This window comes from Psammomys obesus, unplaced genomic scaffold (genome assembly GCF_907164565.1).
Source record: "Psammomys obesus unplaced genomic scaffold, mPsaObe1.curated_primary_1811, whole genome shotgun sequence".
In the NCBI taxonomy this organism is placed as follows: Eukaryota; Metazoa; Chordata; class Mammalia; order Rodentia; family Muridae; genus Psammomys; species Psammomys obesus.
The window spans coordinates 2,277,277-2,297,378 of record NW_026590767.1 but is presented as its reverse complement, the minus strand read 5'-3'; the positions used below and the strand labels follow the sequence as shown (position 1 = coordinate 2,297,378).

Below are 20,102 nucleotides of genomic sequence, written 5' to 3'. Positions count from 1 at the left end.
TCCTGGGGTCAAGAACATGGCCCTTCCAGATGCGGCAGGTCTCCTACCTCTGCTCTGGCAACTTGGAGTGCAGAGTCCAGGTCTGGCTGCGGGAAGAGAAGCCCCGGGGGCTTCTCCACCTCCGTGGGCCCGATGCGGGAGTACAAGGCAGTTTTGGAGATGGAGACGTCTGGGGGGTGAGCAGCTTCCCTCTGTGGAACGTGTTTTCATCAAGGAGAGAGAGAGAGACAGAGAACAGTTACTTCTAAAGACGCGACGGACGCGTGGCCCTGGAGACTGCATTCACGCGCTCAGCTGCATGGGGTGGAAACAAACACCGAGAGGATGAGAAAACTCGAAGACTCATGGATGGGGTGACGCCAGGTCCAGGCGATGGAAAGCCTTCATGTTACACATGTGCAGGCACACAAAGGGGCTGATGAGACGGCAGCCCCTGTAACTAGGAAGCATGTGGGCCCGGCATGTCTGAGGCCTGCTTATCACAGCTATTTATCAGGCACTGGGCCAACGGGGCACTGTAAGCAAAGAGCAGTCATCATTCTGTTGGCCCCACTTGCAAAATAAAGCCTTGCTGAGGACTGATACCGAAAGCCGGCCTACATGGCCTAGTTTTGTATAGCTGAAAATCAGATCATTTTGTACAACTGACTGCTTCTAAATTTGGTTGTGCTCACATGGGCCAGTTTAAAAGGATGTGATTTGCACAGCATTTGAAGCCTACCATTGTCAACCCTGTCACTTCTGCCCGGGTCTGAGACTATCTTGTTATCATGCCTGCTAAATAAAGAAGAGGAGGAGGAACGCTGGGGTCGATGACAGTATCTACCCACATTTCCTGATGAAGCCTACAACAAGTGCTGTGACGTTCTTCCCCACCCAACTTAACAACAGTCTGCAGCTTCATCTCGTTCTGTAGGGTTTACTGGCCTCAGAGAGGTGAGGAGGGGCACATGGGCGTTCTCTAATCACACAGAACATTAAGCAACTTGCAACACACTTGAACCCAGTGTTAGGAGCACTGTCAACCAGCATGGCCAGACTCGTCAGCCTACTTCCACGGCAACAGAAGCATCCAATCGGCCGCTCTCAGTCCTATGCATTAACCGCATCGTGCTGTCGCGGTTGCCAAGGAAGCTTCCATCCTAGTTAGAGCACTAGTCTACGCTGCGGGTGATGGTGGCCTGATGGGCAGAGCGGGGCTGCCCCACCCTCGGAAGACTGGGGGAACAAACTGAGCACTGAAGAGAACCCCTCCCCCCAGTTTTATAGAAAGAGGAGAGGAGACAGGAGGGTGAGGACCAAGAAATGCAGAGGTATCGCATTTTAAGGAACGCTTCTGTGGTTGTAGGAAGGGGTGGAGCTTAAAGCCCAAGAGCAGAATGTTTATAACCACAGGGCTAGCCAGCCGTCCATCACCTCACTGTAGTATCGGGGTCCTAAGGGCCTAAAGAAGGGAAGCACTTAGAAAATCGGGTAGGAGGGCAATGGATGGGACTGGAGGTGACAGTTTAGGATCGTTAGTTTTTACATGCAGGGTGCGCACAATGGTTTAGTTGTCCTGGAAGAGAACTGCTGTGGCCTGTATCTCGCTGTCCCTGCCCACCCTCAAGACTGTGGGCTCACCCTCAAGTGGCACTCTCGGATCACCTGAATCTCACTGTCCATGCCCGCCCTGGAATCCCTGGGCCCACTTTCAAGCGAGCCACATGATCAACCATCAGAGCCAGGAGCACACAGACCTGGTCAGCTATAGCATGGACCCCACCCAGTCCACATCAGAGGGGGTGCCCTGAATGCCTTTTTCAGCTTCTAGTCCTTGCAAGGTCTCTGTTTCCAGGACATCTGCCTAGAGCACAAGCTACCCAGCCCCTGGCAGCAGGTGGCTGGATCCCTGGAGAGAAAAGGCGCCCCCGGGTGGCAGGGCAGAGGCCCTGCATGGAGGGCTTACCTCTGCTCTGGACAACGGTTTACGGTGCTGCTTCTCTGAGGGAAACATCTCAGTAGTAACAGGAGAATTATAGCTGGGATGTCGACAGTTGTCGTGAGAAAAGCTCACAGACACAAAATTATGAAGATAATTTAAAAAGGAAGAACACACAAGCAAACCCTATTCTTTTCACGTTTAAAATGTGCTAAGGGGAGTGGGGTTGGGGCTGAAGGTGCCTCAGTGGTAAAGAGCACTGGCTGCTCCTCCAGAGGACTCATTTTCAATTCCCAGCACCTGTATGTTGGCTCACCCCAGTCCCAGAGGATCTGACACTCTCTTCCGGCTGCTGTGGGCACCAGGCACACACATATATACACACAGGCATGCCGGTAAAACAATCAAGCACATAAAGTAAATTTTAAAAATTAAAAAAAAAAAAAAGCAAATAAAATTTCAAAATGACTAGGCTGTTGGAGCTGTTAAACTCGGTCTGGTACTTCTGAAGACAGACACAGGATGTGAAAGGTTGGGTCTCAAGGTTTTCCCAAATGAGATCCAGTTCTGCCTCAAAGTAAAACAGCTCCTTGCAGTGCAAGAGAAAAAGAATTCAATAATGAAAATGAACTTCTAATAACACAGGGCAGGAGCTAAATATGACCAATGAACATATTAGAGATTGTTAATCTGCCTGCTTGTCCTTTGTAAAACAAGGAAGGGAGAAAAAATAAACAAAGATTTCTAAATGGATGCAAAGGAGTCAGGCCCTATGGTATCACCCTTCACCCACAGCCATTTGGCATTTTCAGTCAGGGAACAAATACTTTCAGGACCACCTTAATCCCCTGACTCCTACAGTTATCATCATGACAATGAACTTCAAGATTCAAACCTTGGTTCTTTCCTTCGGCCATGAACGTTTTCAAGTAAAATTAAAAGGTTTGTCCCTCACTAATATTTTAAGATTGGTTATTTCTAAACCCAGCTTTATTTCACAATCCTAGGCTTGCTGCTTCACTCAAGCCAAAAGGCCTCCAGAACCCTATTTACTAAAATGTGAAATGGGTCTCAATTCCAAAGGCACAGATCTTTGCTGCCACCTTCCACCCTCTACTTGTTTATTATGTGCTGGAAACTGTTAAGTCCCTCAGGCCACTGTCTTCCTCTCAGATCCCTGGGCTATGAGCCTCCTGCTGGCCTTAAGATAGGAGTCCAGTCATGAACTCAGGTCTATAGTTCTCCTTGTGGCCTTACTGTATTGCTAGGCCTTGGGGGTAGGGACAGGACATCATGATCATGGCAGATCAGTGTCCCCAGGGTAGTCAGAGGCAAACTCAGACTGAGGCTTGGGGAGCCATAAGGTGAGACCAGCGACCAGAAAAACCAAGCTAAGGCTCAGGGCCTCATATGGTATCTGGGCATGTGGCAGCATCAAGGCAGGAGAAGGACCCTGGCCAGATGCTCCACATCCAAATCTAACAGCAGACAGTTCCCAAGCCCAGGGATGAAAGCCCAGGTGAGGCACTTGGCCCCATACCTGGTCCCACTCCATAAAAGCATCATCACCAGACATCAACCAGCTGTGCCTGCCCACCATCAAGACTCAGCCTCCCAGCCTGTAAAATATAGGTTGCAATGGCAGATTCCAAAGCTGGAGAGCAAGCAAGGCCACTAACCAGTCCTCCGCCACTCTCCTTCAGGCTGCTGTTCTTGTGGTGTCCAGGGATGTGCCTCAACTGCAGACTAAGCATCAAGTGGTGGAGGCAAGGAGCCACTGCTGTGAGAGGCTCACGAGAGCCCAGTATGAATGGTGCTGGTTTCCTGTCCACAATACACATTGTCCCTGACATGGCGCTGCATTGCTTGACAATACACAAACATTCAACCCCTGGCCCCATTCTTGCTTCAGCTCATGTCAACTCTAGGCACCTGCTCATCTAAGCCAGGTCTTTCTGAGGTAATTACACACAGGATTCCCTCTGTGTGGGAACTGTTCCCAACCAAAAGTTTACCATTTATATGATCACATTCCTAAGTTGCTCGAACACATCTTTCCATCTTTCATCATCACTCTGGCTTCCCCTTATCAACAAAGGCCAACAGGTCCAGATATCAAAATCAATTTGTCATGCATGTAGAATTTTGCCAACATACCCTTCTATCCATACCTTGGGGGCCCAGGGATAGGATCACTGAGTATGGAATTCAGGGCTGCTGTACTGTGTAGGAATTCTGAGGGCTTACTCAGTCTCACCCCTTGGGGGACAAACAGAACTCGGCCACCAGCAGAAACAAGTGGGAGAAATGGAATGAGAAAGCCACAGTCAGGTGGGAGTGGGAGGAAGAGTTACTGTATGAAAAACAGTAACTTTATTCTCAATAATAAAGCGGGTGGTGGGGGTGGTGAACATGACTTTGGGAATGGGAAGGGGGCAATCCAGGAGGAGCTGGAAGGGTGAACATGATCAAAATACATTATATGCACATATGACGTTCTCAAAGAATAAAGTTTAAAAAAAATTAGAAGAAAGAAAGAAAGCCACAGCCTGACAGCCAGCTCTGGGGGACATCACTCCATTTCCAACTGACTCTGAGCAGGAGGACGCAGAGCTTCTCACTGCTCTTCTCTGTGGAGGCTGAGCCACCTCCGTCCATCTCAAAGCTGCTCTAGGGAACAGCCAGGACTCTCTGTTCCCATTTCCTGTTAATTTTTCATCCCCTCAAAATTATATCCTTCCTCCTAAATGGTTCCATTTGTGTGTGTATGTGTGTGTGTTGAGATCCACCATTTAAAGTGATACTGCCAGGAGAATTGGGCTACATCACCCACATCTGAGATCCCAGGGCAGAAAGGGCAACTTGGACCCACAGCCACTGTTTTCTATCTGTACATACATTGTTTCTGAAGCAGAGAGGGGCCACCAAGCACAGACACAGGCGAGAAGCCCACAAGGGACTTCTCAGGGACAGGCTGGTTAAAGCAGGAGCATCTATTTTCCATGCACTACGATGGCTAGGTATTTTTCCAAACGCAGCACAAGTTACTACAGTAAATGGTCCTCCCATCCCAGCAGGGCTCTAGCTCTACCTCCACAGAACCTTCCTCAGCATACTTCTGAAGCACAGCAGGAGATGACGAGGGTTTTCTCTCAGCCTATCCTCTGTGAGTCTGTGTGGCATTGCTGTCTACATCGAAACCGAACACATGTTCTGGGGCTGCCCCGGATAGGATGTCAACACCGGCACACTCTTAGGAGACAGGGTACCCACCTCCCAGGAGGCTTTGTTCTCATCCTGAACTACTCATCAGAACATGCCCAAATCTACTTCAGTGTTCTCCAGGACAGGATAAACCGTGTTTACAGTGGTCAAACTTTAGGCAACTCGCTCTGTCTTAACGTTATTCTGCAAAGATTCAAGGAAGAAATCCAGTGGGGGTGGGTTGTGGGGATGGGAGAGGGCAGCAGGGTCCTCAGCGCTTGGTGGGTTCTGAAAACCTCTCTTTCATGGCAATTCACCTCAAGTTTATACTTTGGCAACAAGAACAAAGATGTGTCTGGCTTCTGTTTACATTCTTAATCCTACCCTGTGTCCCACTGTCCCCAGTCTGGACACCTACATTACGACAACCTCCTGTCTCCGGGGACAACCTGATTTGGGTGATAGCTAGGGAGATAGCATGCGTGGGCTCTTGGGGCAAAGCAGAAGCTAGGATTTCTGTTCCTAGACCATAGCTGGGAGGTTCTCTGCAAATGACCTACAGTGTGATGTGGAGATGGACAGGCAGGTCTACCAGTGACCCCAGCTCTAGTCCCCATAGGCTGTAAACTCTAGATATGTGGCCCTGGCCCTGCCTCCCAGTCCGTAGAGTGAGCCTTAGCTCTGCTCTCCCAGGAGAGGTGCTGTGAACATCCTAGTGATCAACAAAAGCAAAGTGCTAGCTAACAGCAGCAGCCGCTTGTGCTAACCACACACCAGCACACATTAGGTATGCAGGCACAAAGCTACTGTCCGCACGCAAGGGCTTCACCTCCACAGGCAAACTGACTCTGATGGGCCTCATTTCAGAGACTGAAAGACGGAGGCTTTCAGTGAGCTTCACTAACTCATGCGAGGCTCAAACTACAGGACAAAGCAGGGTCCAGCCCTGGTCTCACACAGTTCACTGGGCTGGCCTAACTCACGGTGGGGCGGACAGTGAGGCGGGGGCCACTGCTCATGGGCAGCTGTGGGGTAAGATGCTATCTTCATGCCACCATCATACAGTTAAGAATTACTAACCCCACAACTGTAATCCCAGCACTCGGGGGAGGCAGAGGCAGGCAGATCGCTGTGAGTTCGAGGCCAGCCTAGTCTACAAAGTGAGTCCAGGGCAGCCAAGGTTACACAAAGAAACCCTGTCTTGAAAAAAAAGGAAGAAAGGAAGGAGGGAGGGAGGGAAGGAAGGAGGGAGGGAGGGAGGGAGGGAAGGAAGGAAGGAAGGAAGGAAGGAAGGAAGGAAGGAAGGAAGGAAGGAAGGAAGGAAGGAAGGAAGAAAAAAAAAAAAGAAAGAATTACTATCCCAAGCCTAGAAGCTAGGTGGGAAGACTGAACGTCCTATCAATGTCACACGACGCAAAAATCAAGGGTAGGTGGCATACTCTGGTCTGTGGACCAAATGGCCTGTTACTCCTTATGTGGAAAAAAAAGTAGACACTTCTCTGCATACTGCCAGTCTGTACTGGCAACACAGCAACAAAGCAGAGCGGCTGTGACAGAGATGGTATGTCCTGCAACTCGAGATGTCTGCCCTGGCTCTTCATCCTTGTCTAGACCATCAGTCAACGTCCTGGAACAAGTCTGTTTTCACATCCTACTTATTACTCACTCTCAGTAAGGCTGGATGCAACCTTTTAGAAAACAGAAAAGTTAGAAATGATTTTGTCCTGTAGAGGCACAAAGGGTGTCTTATCTGCAGCAAAGGAAGATAACCCTGGGGCGGGGGGGGGGGTATCTTGTTTTGTCCTGGTGAACCAGTACTAACCAGTTTTACACATAATTAGTCTACCGCCTTATTCAAAACCTTTTTAATCCCCTGGGCTATGTGCTGGCTTCTCTCACTCTCCTCTGTCCGGCCACACTATCTCATCCCCACACTTGTGCTCAGTGTGTGTTTGTGCAAGAGTCACACTTTCAGCTTCAGAAAAGTCACACTCCATGGGACCCCCACAATACCCGCTTGGCCAATGGTTAGCGAAGCAGCTCTGGGACCCTGTGGCACACACAGCATTCCCAGAAGGCAGTGCACTGCAGCGGCAAACAGGTACCTTGGTGTCCTGGCGGCTGCGGGAAGCCAGGGCGATCTGCCTGGCCAGCTTCAGGGCTTCTATCCGCATGATGGCAAACTCTAATTCCTCCTGCCCAAGGGGTAGGGGTGAGCGAACCGTCGGAAAATGCGTCAAGACAGACAGAAGGTTTTCCACATCCAGGAATGAATGTGCCACATAAATGCATCATGACAGGTACTCGTGGAAAAACATACGTTCAGCTTTCTCTCACAACCAACACCTCAGCAGATCATGAAACAGGGGTTTAAATTTCTTTTTCTTTTTTTTTTTTTTAAAGTCACCCCTTTGAATGTTTGTCAGGAAATATCACGCAGTCAAATGTGAACTAATTTTTAAGCTGGATGGCAATTTTGACTCTACTGTATTCCTCGGTTTCTTTTCTTTTGTATTTTAAGAGTTGGCCAGCACTTGCTGTAAATGGCCACGCATCTCTCTGATGTCTGTTAACAGTCTCTCCAGGCCTGCCTCACTTCCTGGTCCAGGGGAGAGCAAAGTGAGCTGTCAAATTTCCACTATAGAGATTCTTGTTTTGGTTCCAGATGTAAGACTAAGTCCAGATGTTATCTCTGAGAATCTGGGGTCGTTTTGTGCATTTAAATAGCTTGGCTTGACCCGATACTTCTAGTTTAGTGAATAAATCACACAAACACTGCCTCTGGGGCTATCAATACATCTGAAAAATGACTATTGAGACCAATTTCCCAATAGAAATAGAAAGTCTGTTTGGTACATAATCACACAATTTTCATAATTCTGGCATCCTAGACATAGCACACACACACACATATTGGTGTCTGAGAAGAAAACACTTCATCTGGAACATTCCAGTATTGCCTCATTAAGTCCTGCCTCAGCTCAATTTGGCTCAAGGGTTCATTTTCTACTGAGGTTTTGACGAACTCTCAAAGGGTCACATGTGGGCTACAAACCTGAAGTTTCTGAGCAAATACTGGGGGGTTCTTTTCTGCTAAGTCAGGCTCCAGATAGTCAAGTGCACCACAGAGAGAAGCAGGATGGGCCAGCCTGCTTAGGAGGGCATCCGCAGAGGCAAAGGCAGCCTCCGGAGCTGTCTGGAGGCCGGCAGAGAGAGAAATGGAAAATAGAGGAGAGTAGAAAGGTATTGATTTCAAGCAAGGACCACACATGCACACACAGCACACTGCTGCATTAAGGCTAAAGAGAACATCAATTAGCAGCCAGTACTCTCCCCAAAGCAGGCCCTCGGGTGCCCTCCCCACCCTGGCCCTAGCCATCCTGCTTCCCAGTCAGTATGGTGGGAACCACATGACTACTGCTTTTTGTATTTGAAAATACCCATGGGTGGGAGGCAAGCTGGTTGACGGGTTTTCAAAATGCCAACATAATTCCTCAAAGGAACAGCACCAAGGATAAATATCAAGGAGGGTGGGGTTTGAATAAGGGCCATTTTCAATAGTGAAAAGATGATTTCAACCAAAAAGGGAACTCCTAGTAGATTAGAGAGACCTCCAAATCAGAGGGTAACATTGCAGGAGATGGCCAAGTCTGCCACGGTATTGATGTGCAAGATCGATTCACATCTAGACCCTTTTACTGTTCATTAATTGTGTTTCCAATATCCAACTCAGCATCTAACTGCCACATATACGGCAGGAGCTCTCTAAATATCTGTAGCGGAAGACAGATCCTAATATAGAACAAAAGCAGCACACTAAATCAATAGTTTCAAACCTCTATGAAAGACTGCTAGGAGGGAGCTGAAAGAAATAAAAATATAATTGACCAAAATTGGTTTAAGACACATGGAGACCCTCTTGTAGATATCCCACACTCTAGGGAGACTATGTTACAGGTAGGGAATCAGGACAGTGAGGCCTCAGCTCAGTGCTATAGATCCTGCAAGGCTTCAGGAGGGCGTGGAGAGAAAAAAAAACTAGAAGTCCTGGACCATGAACAAGAGAAATCTCCCATTGCCAAGACCCTGGAGAAACACAGATGATCCCCTCTCTTGCTGTATAGGCTAGAGAGGCAGGGGCTGGCTGAGCATGGCTCCAGCTTGTCCATCAGTCTGGTTTCAAGTAGAGGAAAATGGAAAACAGCCTGAGCCAATAAAGCACTTGACTGAGAACCGCAGTCATGGTGGGAGCAACGAGAGGCCTTCCCCTCACTGTGAGATGTGGGGTCTCCTGGACTGACTGCTGTGGTCTAGGGGCCAGAGTGGATTCCCGCGGCCAGGGGAGCACATTAGAGGGCCCAGACACTGAGCCCATCAAGCAACACTTACGACTTCAATCGCCTCCGCAGGGGTGCCCAAGGCCATGGCCTCCAGCTCCTTCTGGGAGGATTTCTCTGGCACCTGCAAGAGAGGCTCCTGGTTGGAGGCCAGCCCTCGTGTGACAGGATGCTGGAGTTTCGTTGCAGCATTTACAAGGGCTTCAGTCTCCTCAAAACTCGACCTGAGGAAACAAAGCCAAATGTTAGGATCTTCTCCCTGGAGACTCTCTGAAGTCTATTAGGAAGCCCTGATTAAAGAGACAACATCCCATAAAAAGCGGGACTTCTAAGCCTGTGTTCAAGGAGAGACAAAGGCTATGTCTTCAGTGACCATCCATCTGAAGGCAGGCCATAGTCCAGCCATGTTTAAGGGCCAACTGACCAGGAAGGGACAGAATTCAGATGCCTTTGTCCAAGGGACTGAGCTCTGGAGTTTAGGGACTAGCCAGCTGCTTGTTTGTACACTCTGAGGGTGGAGACTGTGCATCCCAGCTACTTTCTTCTTTTTGGAATATGAAGATGTGCATCTTTGAGAAGATGAAGTAAGATGCTGTATGAATGCAAAGACTTCAAGCACAGTGCCTGTCACACGGACCACTCCTGGAGAGATGACATCGCTGCCCTCAGCATCACTAACACCTACCATCTGGATAGATTCTGGTCTGCAGGGTCCTCAGTAAGTCTGAGAAACCAAAGTGAGAACTTCCAACCCTGCTCCGTACAGAGCAGACACCCAGTGGGGGATGGGACAACCTAGATAACAGAGCACTTCCCCAATCAGAAACTCCATCATTCGGAACGTGGACCCTGGTACACACAAATACTAACAACCACATTAATAAGAAATGCCTGCTGTGCACTTTACACATGCCAGGCGCTCTGCTACGGGCTTTCCGTACGTCAGTTCCTAGAAGCCAGGCTCCCTGTGTCCACCACTTGGCTGCTCTGCAGACTAACAGTCTCCTTTAATCTCCCTAAATTGCTAGAGGTCATTTTTTATTCCTCTCACTTTACACAGGGAAACTAAGGCCTAGGACACCCACGTAACTCCCACCAGATACAGAGCTGGGACGTAAGCACTCCGTGTTGTCCTACACTGCCCCTATTGGATAGATGACAAAATAAAGTGGAGTTTAAACACACATACTCTCTCTTGCTCCCTCCCCATCCCCCTCTCTCTCCCTCCTTCTTTCTGTGTGTGTGTCCGCCACACAATACTGCCAGTCAGCTGTTTCACCTTCATTCAAAGGGCCCTGAGGAACAGAAGTGATGTGTCTGTGCCTTGTGGATAGAGTAAATAAATTATGGGCTATCTGCAGACATGCAATGGAATGAAGTCAGGGTAACAGTAAGAAGGCAAACGAGGACGTGGGGGGTCCTCTGGCCGAAGCCACAACTCTTTCCTCATAGGTCATACCCTGAACATGGAGTTGGCGAATCTGACATCCGGACTGGAGGAGACTTGATAGGGCTCTCCTGAGAGGTGTCGAACATAAGGTACAAGGCCTGCTTCTTCGGAGTGTCAGCGTCCTGCTGCAGGAATCAAATCACATACACATCAGCTGGGTACAGCGACCTGAGTGTGCCACCCCAGTGAAGAAAGCACTCGCCAACAAGGACGAGTAGCCTTCAGTTTTCTCAAGTTCCCGGAAGAGAACACGGGAAGCGACAAGGAGAGAGCCAGGAGGGTAGGAGAGAAGAGCCTGTGGAGATCTGAGGTGGGAATCACCCTCAGGTGCTGCAGGGAACCCTATTCAGCCCTCAGTGCTCATGGGCCACAGCAGTGAACACCAGTGCTGAGGATGTAGAGCCAGCCAAGCTCTCAGTCCTCACAATGGAGTGGGGGACGGCAGCGGGCTGACCCCAGTGATGAGCACCGCCAGTGGAGCCCTGTGGTGGTTTAAATGAGGTATCCTCAACAGTCTTGGGTATTTGAATACTTGGTCCTCAAATGATGGTGTCTGGGAGGTCTAGGAGGTGTGGCCTTGCTGGAGGAAGGCAAGTTACTAGAGTCAGGTGTGAGGGTTTAAAGAGCGCTTCTTGTTACGGTTCGAGATGTGCTCTGCTTGGCTATCACGGACTCTTCTCCCTCCGAAACCATACCCCCCAAATTAACCCTTCTATAACTTGTCTTGGTCATAGTGTTTCCTCCCAAAACAGAAAAACAACAGACCCCAAAGAAAGAGACAGAAATGGAAAGGCTTCTTCCTTCTCGGCTGGGCAGGAGAGACATGAGCAGATCCCATGATGGGGGCTGCGGCTCACAACCCTGGGAGTCCACCCCTGTTCAAGGCCTGGAGCAATGAGTGTGGGTGGGAATGGGGGCTGACATCTCTAGGCAATGGGACAGCTCTGAAAGACCCTGTGCAGCCTTGCTGGAGACCCCTGAGAAGCCCCTGCCAGGCCAGTACATAGGAGGAACTCACAGGTAAGGAGGAGCCAAGCTTTTCCATGTATTCAATTTCATAGGAGTTTCTGTAGTCCAGCTCTGAAAACAAATAGGCCAAGTGAGTACAAGGGGAAGACGGAGCCAGCCCAGCAGAGGGCGCACCAGCATGTGGGGACCATCTAAATCTCAAGACCCAGCCTCCAGAGTGGCACAGCTCAGCTGTTTTCAGATGGTAAGCTTCCTGCTGGTACGAGTTTGGGCCCTTAGAAATATGAATGAGTCCCAGGCAATGAAGCTGTGTGTGAACACACAGGCCAGCCACGGGCAGACCCATGTGCTTCCACTGTGCTCAGACTGGAAGGCACGTGTGCTTTGGAGTCTTTTTAACCCCTAACTATCAAGGGCTACACATAGAATGACAGGTCACAGACACATCTTGGAACTAACTGTTTTGTACCTGTCCCTCTCTGGGAACTCAGCAGCCTCACTCTGAACCCAGAGAAAGGCAGCAACGCCCTTCCACTGCGCCTTCATCAGCTGCTTATTCCCCCCAGTTCTACTGGTTGCTTCGGGGCTGATATCTGCCATTTTGAGAGAATATCTTACTAAAGCTGCTTTTAGAGGTCTCTCTTGAGGTCCTGTAATCCCAGTTACTTGGTACAGTATGTGGGTTCAAGGCCTGCCTGGGCTACAGAGTTAGATTCAAAGACAGCCTGGGGAGCTTAATGAGGTGACTCTTGTGATTCTTGTCTCAGACTGGGCTCCAGATGTAGCTCAGTAGGAGTGCTTGCCAAGAATGTGGAGTGCCCGAGGTACTATTCCCAGTACAAGGAAGAAATGAGGGAAATGAGGCTTGAAGGAAGGAAGGAAGAAGAAAGAAAGGAAAAAAAGGAAGGAAAAAGGAAAGAAAGAAATCTCATCTACTTTAAATTCTAAACCTCAAAGAGTAGGCCTGCGGGTGAAGTCAAATGCAATCAGCCCCTCTCACACCAGGCCGTGCCAGGCCACGCCAGGAGAGGAAGAGTTCCATTACTGGCACCAAGCGGCATTTGCTTTTACAACTTCAGGGAAGGCTGAGTCACTGAAGGATGGGGCTATTTCACACTGAAGAGGTCCACAGTTCTTTTAAAGAGCCCTCTCGTATCCAAGGACCACTTTGGAGAATTACCTCACCCTGGGACATCACGCAGCAAAGAAGACTTAGCTATTTTCTCGAATCTAGGAGCTAGAGCTTTGCTAGGGAAGCTCCCTGGGCAGAAAGCGAAGGGTCTTCATTTCTAGGACCAGTGAAGTCAACTGACCGGACTTCTCTGAACCTCGATGACAAAATGAAACCCAAAATGCTACAATGCCGTGGATAAATGGCAAGGCAGTGGTGACACACGGCTTTAATCCCAGCACTCACTCGGGTGGCAGAGGCCGGTGGATCTCTGTGAGTTCAAGGCCAGTCTGGTCTATAGAGCTAGTCCCAGGACAGCCAAGGCTACACAGAAAAATCCTGTCTCAAACAAACAAACAAACAAACAAACAAACAAAGGCAAACACAAAAGTCCTACAGTGAGTTGCACAAATGTGAAGGATTGTGACTTAATGTTTTGTTGTTGCCGTTTTTTAAATTAAGGGGAGATAGATGGACAGAGAGCCCTGGAGAAAAATGAGGAGACTCCATTCACCTTTTCCTGTTCCCTGTTATGAGACAACCATGATGCCCACCCAGACAGACACCTTTCCCTCTGCTGGATATGGGAGAAGGGGCTAATGCAATTATGTATAAGGAGGTGGTGCCACCAAAATGGCCACGCGGCTCTGTGGGTCTAAAGCAGCTGCTCAGGGATGCAGGGATGGCTCAGTGGTTAAGGATATGCAATGCTGTTCTTCCAAAGGATGGGATTCGGTTCTTAGCACCCACACTGGTTGGCTCACAACAGCCTGTACTCCAGCTCTTTGGGATCCAATGTCCTCTGGGCTCCAAGGACACCCGAACACACATGATGCACCTAAGCTCATGTGATCACACACTCAAAATAAATAAATCGAAAACAAGGCAAAACAAAAGCAATTGCTATCAGGGTGTCTTAGTTCCCAAGGCAGGTGAGGTCCTGGAGACAGACAGGCTAGCCTGTTTCCTAATTTTCTCCTCCTTAGAGAACAGGCTTATTTCCATGCCACCATGTCTGAAAACAGTGCAGGGGGGTGTTCATTAAACAGGTGGGCACACGTAACCGTCAATCAGAGTGTGTCCTCCCTGGGAGATTATGGAGGCAACACAGTAAGGTGACATTCAGCCCAAACAGGGCACCGCAACTACTAGCAGGTAACTGCTTAACTACTGTCCTCTGGGGTTTAGAAATAGCAAAGACAGCTCGAAGCTCTTCAGCATTGCTTGTGCACCCAGGTAGGAGAAACGTGACTAGCTCACACCCTCATTCTACAAATGAAGGCAAAGAGCCTGATCTAGAACCACAAAACCAGGCAGGCGTGGCATGAACGGATCACCCCAGGCCCTCCAACGCTAAGCCTCTGTTTCCTCAGTCTTGAAGTGGGGAACTACAGGATCTACCACAGATCGTGGAGGAAATGAGGCCTCTGTGTGCAAAATAATAGTCCCTGCTTTACTCTTCTCTCCTATAGAATTAGCATTGCTGTGAATGTGTGTTCAAATAGTAATTATGATGTCTAACCCAGTATTTCCGTTTTCTGTGGTTGGTGACTTCCACACGATGAAGTCTCAGACCACAGCTGCAGCCCTGAACTGATTCCTTCCAAGGATCACATCGGCACCCACAGATGTCTGATGTGCAGAACAAGAGGGAGAACCTGATGAGAGGGCTCTCCATCCAGAGTGTTACAGAGATGAACTCAGCAGCGCCAATCTTCCCAGAGCCACAGTGCCTTCACACACACATGGATGGATTCTATCACCCAACTGCTAAAACTGATCACCGCTTGCCAAATCTTTACTGATATTTTCTTTTTGTCAAGGAATTTTTGTTTGTTTGTTTGTTTGTTTGTTTTTGTTTTTTCAAGACAGGGTTTCTCAGTGTAGCCTTGGCTGTCCTGACTCATTTTATAGACCGGGCTGGCCTCAAACTCACAGAGATCCACCTGCGTCTGCCTCCCTGAGTGCTGAGATTACAGGCGTGTCGTGTGCCGCCGTCCCTGGCTCTTTACTGATATTCTCTAAGGAGGCAGGTTTAACAGAGTTTTGTTTTAAAGTTAACCCTAGGCCTATTTGCTGAGTCTCTCTCTCTCTGTGGGGGTGTGCACAGCACAGTGCATGCATGGGTATCTTCTTTATCATGTTAAGAGCCCCCAGATCAAGCGTTAAAGGCAAGCAGGGAAAGGAGACAAAGGTTGAGACAGGCAAAGGTGGGAAGGGAGGGTGAAGCTCTGGTTCCCGTCTCTACCTTCCAGACTGCTGGGAGTACAGGTGGGCGCCACTACACCTGATGTTTATGCACTGGAGAACGAATCCAGGCCTTCATGCATGCACGCTACCAACTGAGAACACTGCAGCCCTAAGATACATGACTCATTCAAACCGCCATCAGAGAGAAAGCAGAAACTGAACACACAGCACAAAGGAAGACACTGAGATAAGACAAGGGCTCGGGACCTTCCCAGAGCAATCAAGTCCTCATTAGCAAGCCAGGAGGTAAATCTGTGGCCCCAGGCTTGATTAGAATGTGTGGCCATATTGTCTGACCATCCTGTGGGGGACATGAACAATGACAGTACCAAAAGACCCACAGGTGGGTTGATACAGTCCCAGTTCAGAGTGAGTGATGTTCCTTTGGAGCTGTGCCTTTCAAAGCCACGGAAGGTATCACAAGCCATACAGCCAAGAATAAGCAAGTGAGGTTTCAGGGTCTGGGTTAGCGGGTTCTAGTCTGGTTCTCAGCAGGCGTCACGGCGTCAAGGGAAAGCTGCTCTCACGCCTTAGCTTTGCATTCCGTGGGAGACTGACACACGGGTAACGGTTACCTGGCTGGCAAGTGTCTTTTCTGGCTCTTTGCCCCCTAGGGACAGTATTCTCCAAGGCAAGGTGTGGGTCTGGCTGGCCACCGAGTTGCTTACCCTCTGAGGGTGAATTGAATTTGGTCTCATTTACAAAGTTAGACAGGTCCGAGGGCTGTGGGAAGTCCTGTTTGTCGGCATCCAGGTCCACGGTCATACACGTCCACTTCTGGCTGGTGACGGCCAGCTTCTCCTCATCTGTGGCATGGACCACTGCAGAGATTGCTGGGGGTGCTTCTGGTGTGGCAGCTGGAGTGGGGTCCTGTGAGGAGAAGGGACAGCCCCATCCTTCAATCAGTCTCCCAACCAGAAACCATGCCTTTCAAACCAGGGAAAGCCCTCCATCTGTTCCCCTGGGACTCTGGTCTACAGAGCCACTCAGTTCCTCTGTGGATCTCCCTTTCCGGTGGTTGCTTTCAGGAAGTGACCGTGGGCTTATCAAAATTAATTAATTAATTTTTAAAAAGCTGGATATGGTGGCTCCCGATTTGAACTGCTAGGACCGTGAGACTAGACTGGGCTACGGCATAAGGCCCTTTCTTCAAGGACTGGAGCTGTGGCTCCACAGTGGGGTGCTTGCCTTGCATGTGCACAGCCCTGGCTCCAGTTCCCAGCACTGGAAACAAGAGGCCTCAGGGCAGTGGTTCACTGCTGTGAGCCCAGCACTCAAAAGACTGACACTAGCCTGGGCTAAGTAGTAAGCATCGGGCCAGCCTGAGCTGATGTGAGGCCCTGTTTCAAAACTAAACAATAAGTAAGTCTCTGGCTTGTTGTCTGAGACATCTCAGCTAGTGTTACAGTCATGTCAGCAACACCGTCTGACCATCTTCACACCAGTCCTTCTGAAGAGAGGAGGGGGCTTTACTGCCATTGTACAGGGTAAGAAGAACCCAGGGGAGAGGGACAAGTAGGTCTCTTATGCCTGGGGCTAAGGTTCTAGTTCCACCTGGTCAGCAACTAAAGCTGGTTTGGATCTGAAGACCAACTTCTCTTATAACCTAGAATGGTAGCAAGATAGCCTGAGGACCACCTTGCTATACAGAGGGTAGAAGACATAGCATGAGCTTGTCAGAAATACAGCTGAAAGAGAAAGCCCCCACTTCTTTTTCCTAAAGATTTATTTTATGTGTGTAAGTGTTTTTTCTGGGTGTATACACACACACATACATACATACATATATACAAATGCATATATATATAGAGAGAGGGGGGGCATATAGATATGCACCATGTGTGTACAGAACCCACAGAGGCCAGAAGAGGGTGTTAGAACCTTGGCACAGACAGTTGTGAACCACCATGTGCATGCTGGGAACTGGACTTGGATCCTCAGCAAAGCAGCGGGTGCTTTTAATCACTGAGCCAGCTCTCCAGCCCCAAGTTGCCATTTCTTAAGGGTAAGCTTGCCTCATCGTCACACTCTAATTCTGATGGCAAAATCTGCTATTCCTGATATGTATTCAGTTCTCCCCCCATTTTCTCATTCTGCATCCCAAAAGACCCTCTCGGTGACTAAATGGCCACAACAGACTAGAAGAATTCCTGCCATAAGATCCAGCTCTCATTAATTTCTCAACTAATTCCCCTCAGCACACTCCTTGCTCTCTTCCAAGGTGAATTCTGCCCATTTTTTCATGTACGTGCACGTGTGCCAGAGTGTGTATAGGCATGTGTGTACATGTGCCTGGTGTGTCCATGTTCAGACAAAGCAGCACTAACTCCCCGTTCAGCAGTATAGTACTCAAGGAATCAAGAGAGTGCCATACCTGAGAAGGTGGATCAGACAGAGGGGACCGCTTTGGCGACTTCTTCACCCTAAATGTGTCACTGTAAACAGGAAACGCAAACACAGGGTCACAGATCATTCCCAAGCAGCTGGCGGCTTCCCAGCCTCCCACCTACCAAACCCCAGCCACAGGGGCCCCATGGCAACAGCTCATTCTGACTTTTTAACTGATAATACTTTTGCCCCCAAGGGAAAGACCCATCAAGCTGAAAGCCTTTAAAGACAAGCCATTTTGGAGAGCTGACCCAGAAAAATGCAGCTAAATTTAACTAACCCTTCTTACTTTTCTAAAAGCAAAGTTGTATTGAGGAGACTAATTTGTGAGCCAGTTAAGGTTGGGGGAGGGGCCACAGGCTCACAACACTAATTAACAGTTTTTCCATGGGCAAGGAGACACAGCTCTTAATGAACAGCCAGAGGAACCCAGACAGACACAGACAAGTTCTAGCTCCCGTGGGGATCCTATGAGCCCTTTGTATGCACAGGAACACAGATCGCAATGAATTCTTCTGCTCTGGAAGACTCTGGGTAGGATGCTAATTAAGGCAGAGTCAAGGAAGATGGTACTTTATGTCTGTCCCTGGCTATGGTTAATGGATAAAATTCCATAATCTTTTCTCCCTTTCTTCTTTCTTCATTCAAGGTGGGACGTCAGGTTGACCCCAGGAGAAAGGGATGGGTTTTAGCATAAATAGTTCTATTTGGTCTATTAGTAATCACCATGCTCTTGGGGTCATTTCTAAAATCAAAAATGAACGCCCTCAACCTGCAAAATGGTCCTTCCCTCCTGGTTTCCATCCCTCCCCAGTGTGGTTTTAGGACCAGGCAAAGCCCGATCTTAGGTGTGGAGGAGACGTGGTCCCTCCCTTTAAATCCATCACACTCCTGTTTCCCATATTAGCTAAGTAGGTAGGGAAATCTGGCTCCCAAGGTCCTTCCTTGTGTACTCTCAAATAAAACACTCCAACAATGGCATTTGATCATTACAAAAATATAGAGACCATAAATGGTTATTTATAGCATTTATGGCACTTGCCATAAAAACAGTCCAGCCCCAACATAAAGCATATATTTATTCATGCATATAAATATATAACTGTTTCATAGTTGCTGAATGACTTGAAAATACTAAAGAAGCTGCTTGGGTAGGACAGAATTAGGAGACTCATGCTACCCAAGGGGGCTGCCAGAAGCCTGGGTCCAGGCCAGCTTCCCCCATAAGGGCAGGGAAAGGCACATAGATTCAGAGCCCTGAGCCCTGCCCTGGCCCTAGGTACAAAGCACCAGAGGCACACAGGTGGCCAGTTGCATTGATGCCTGGGAAAGCTACTCATAGATTAGACATAAGTGACCAGGGACATGACCCAAGGAACTCTGGCAATGGATCTCAGGGTGGCTCCACGCTGAGCTGATCCCACATTCTCTTAGATTTTTACAAGCATGAATTTGGAAGAGCCCAATGGTTGTGTTTCACAGTATAACCAGAACTGGTTTTAGCGGTCTCTGGCCAGGCTTCATGCAGTGATTAATACAAAAGTGTCCTGCGACTGCAAGCAATCACCCACAAGCCCTACTTACAACAAAAGAACGAAATGCAAAGTTAAAATGTATATATTTCAGATGGAGATTAAAAACAAAACAAAACAAAACAAAAAAAACCCACAACCAACCAACAAACAAAATACCAAGCGGGTTCCATTCCCAACAAGCAGGCAGCTGTTGGCTAATCACATTTTTTCACAGCCAGGCAGTCTCATGCTAATCACGATGAAACAGAAAAGGAACCTTGACTTCAGGGGAGCCCTGTACCCATCAGTCAGTCATCCAAGCTCTATACAGAAATACAGGAGCCAGCACAGAGAGGAAAGGGAAAGGGGTTGCAAGCAGAAACAAGGCAGCAGCCCCACATTGGGTGCAAGAGGCAGATTGCATTAAATTTACTTACAACAGAGAACACACAGACATCACATCTTCAACCATCCTAAGACAAGAAGACAAAGAAGAGAGACAGACAGAGGAACTGACAAAAAGATAAATCTGCAGGCACTGGGCACTAATGAGTTAGGATGCGGCAGCCATCCATAGCGGATTCTGCTCCATGATGCAACAGTGCAGCCTTCTGGGAAGGGGTTGTTGGGATACAGCTTCCTCTCCAGCATCTGGCCATCCGGAGGGCTGGTACCTAAGCTCTGCCTCCGCGTGGTAATCTTCCAAACCAGCAGACCCACAGGTACAAAGGGTGAGACCAGGATGCAGGGTCAGCTTCCCCAACCTTCCAAGGAGAAAGTGACTGGGGATGTACTATGCTATCTTGGGTCAGAAGGGAGTGGCTATCAGGTCACTCACTTTACAAGGATGAGAAGTGGTGGCTTTGAAGTGCAGTCATTTGTGGGTATTATTATTCCT

At 48.8% G+C, this 20,102-nt stretch overlaps 1 protein-coding gene across 4 annotated transcripts in view; it reads right to left on the bottom strand.

The window, feature by feature from the left end:
* The window catches only part of Tacc2 (transforming acidic coiled-coil containing protein 2), a 177,681-nt gene that overhangs the window by 10,538 nt on the left and 147,041 nt on the right, over positions 1-20,102 (bottom strand). For 2 of the 4 annotated variants that reach the window (XM_055608977.1, XM_055608978.1), the window contains 7 exons: positions 17,677-17,737; positions 15,971-16,172; positions 11,931-11,992; positions 10,922-11,037; positions 9,515-9,686; positions 8,181-8,321; positions 48-191 (listed from right to left, as the gene is read on the bottom strand). In XM_055608977.1, coding sequence (XP_055464952.1) covers positions 48-191; positions 8,181-8,321; positions 9,515-9,686; positions 10,922-11,037; positions 11,931-11,992; positions 15,971-16,172; positions 17,677-17,737 — 898 coding nt within the window. Of the gene's footprint in view, positions 1-47; positions 192-7,230; positions 7,321-8,180; positions 8,322-9,514; positions 9,687-10,921; positions 11,038-11,930; positions 11,993-15,970; positions 16,173-17,676; positions 17,738-20,102 lie in introns of all 4 variants that reach the window. The other 2 variants (XM_055608980.1, XM_055608979.1) reach the window with 2 other exon arrangements.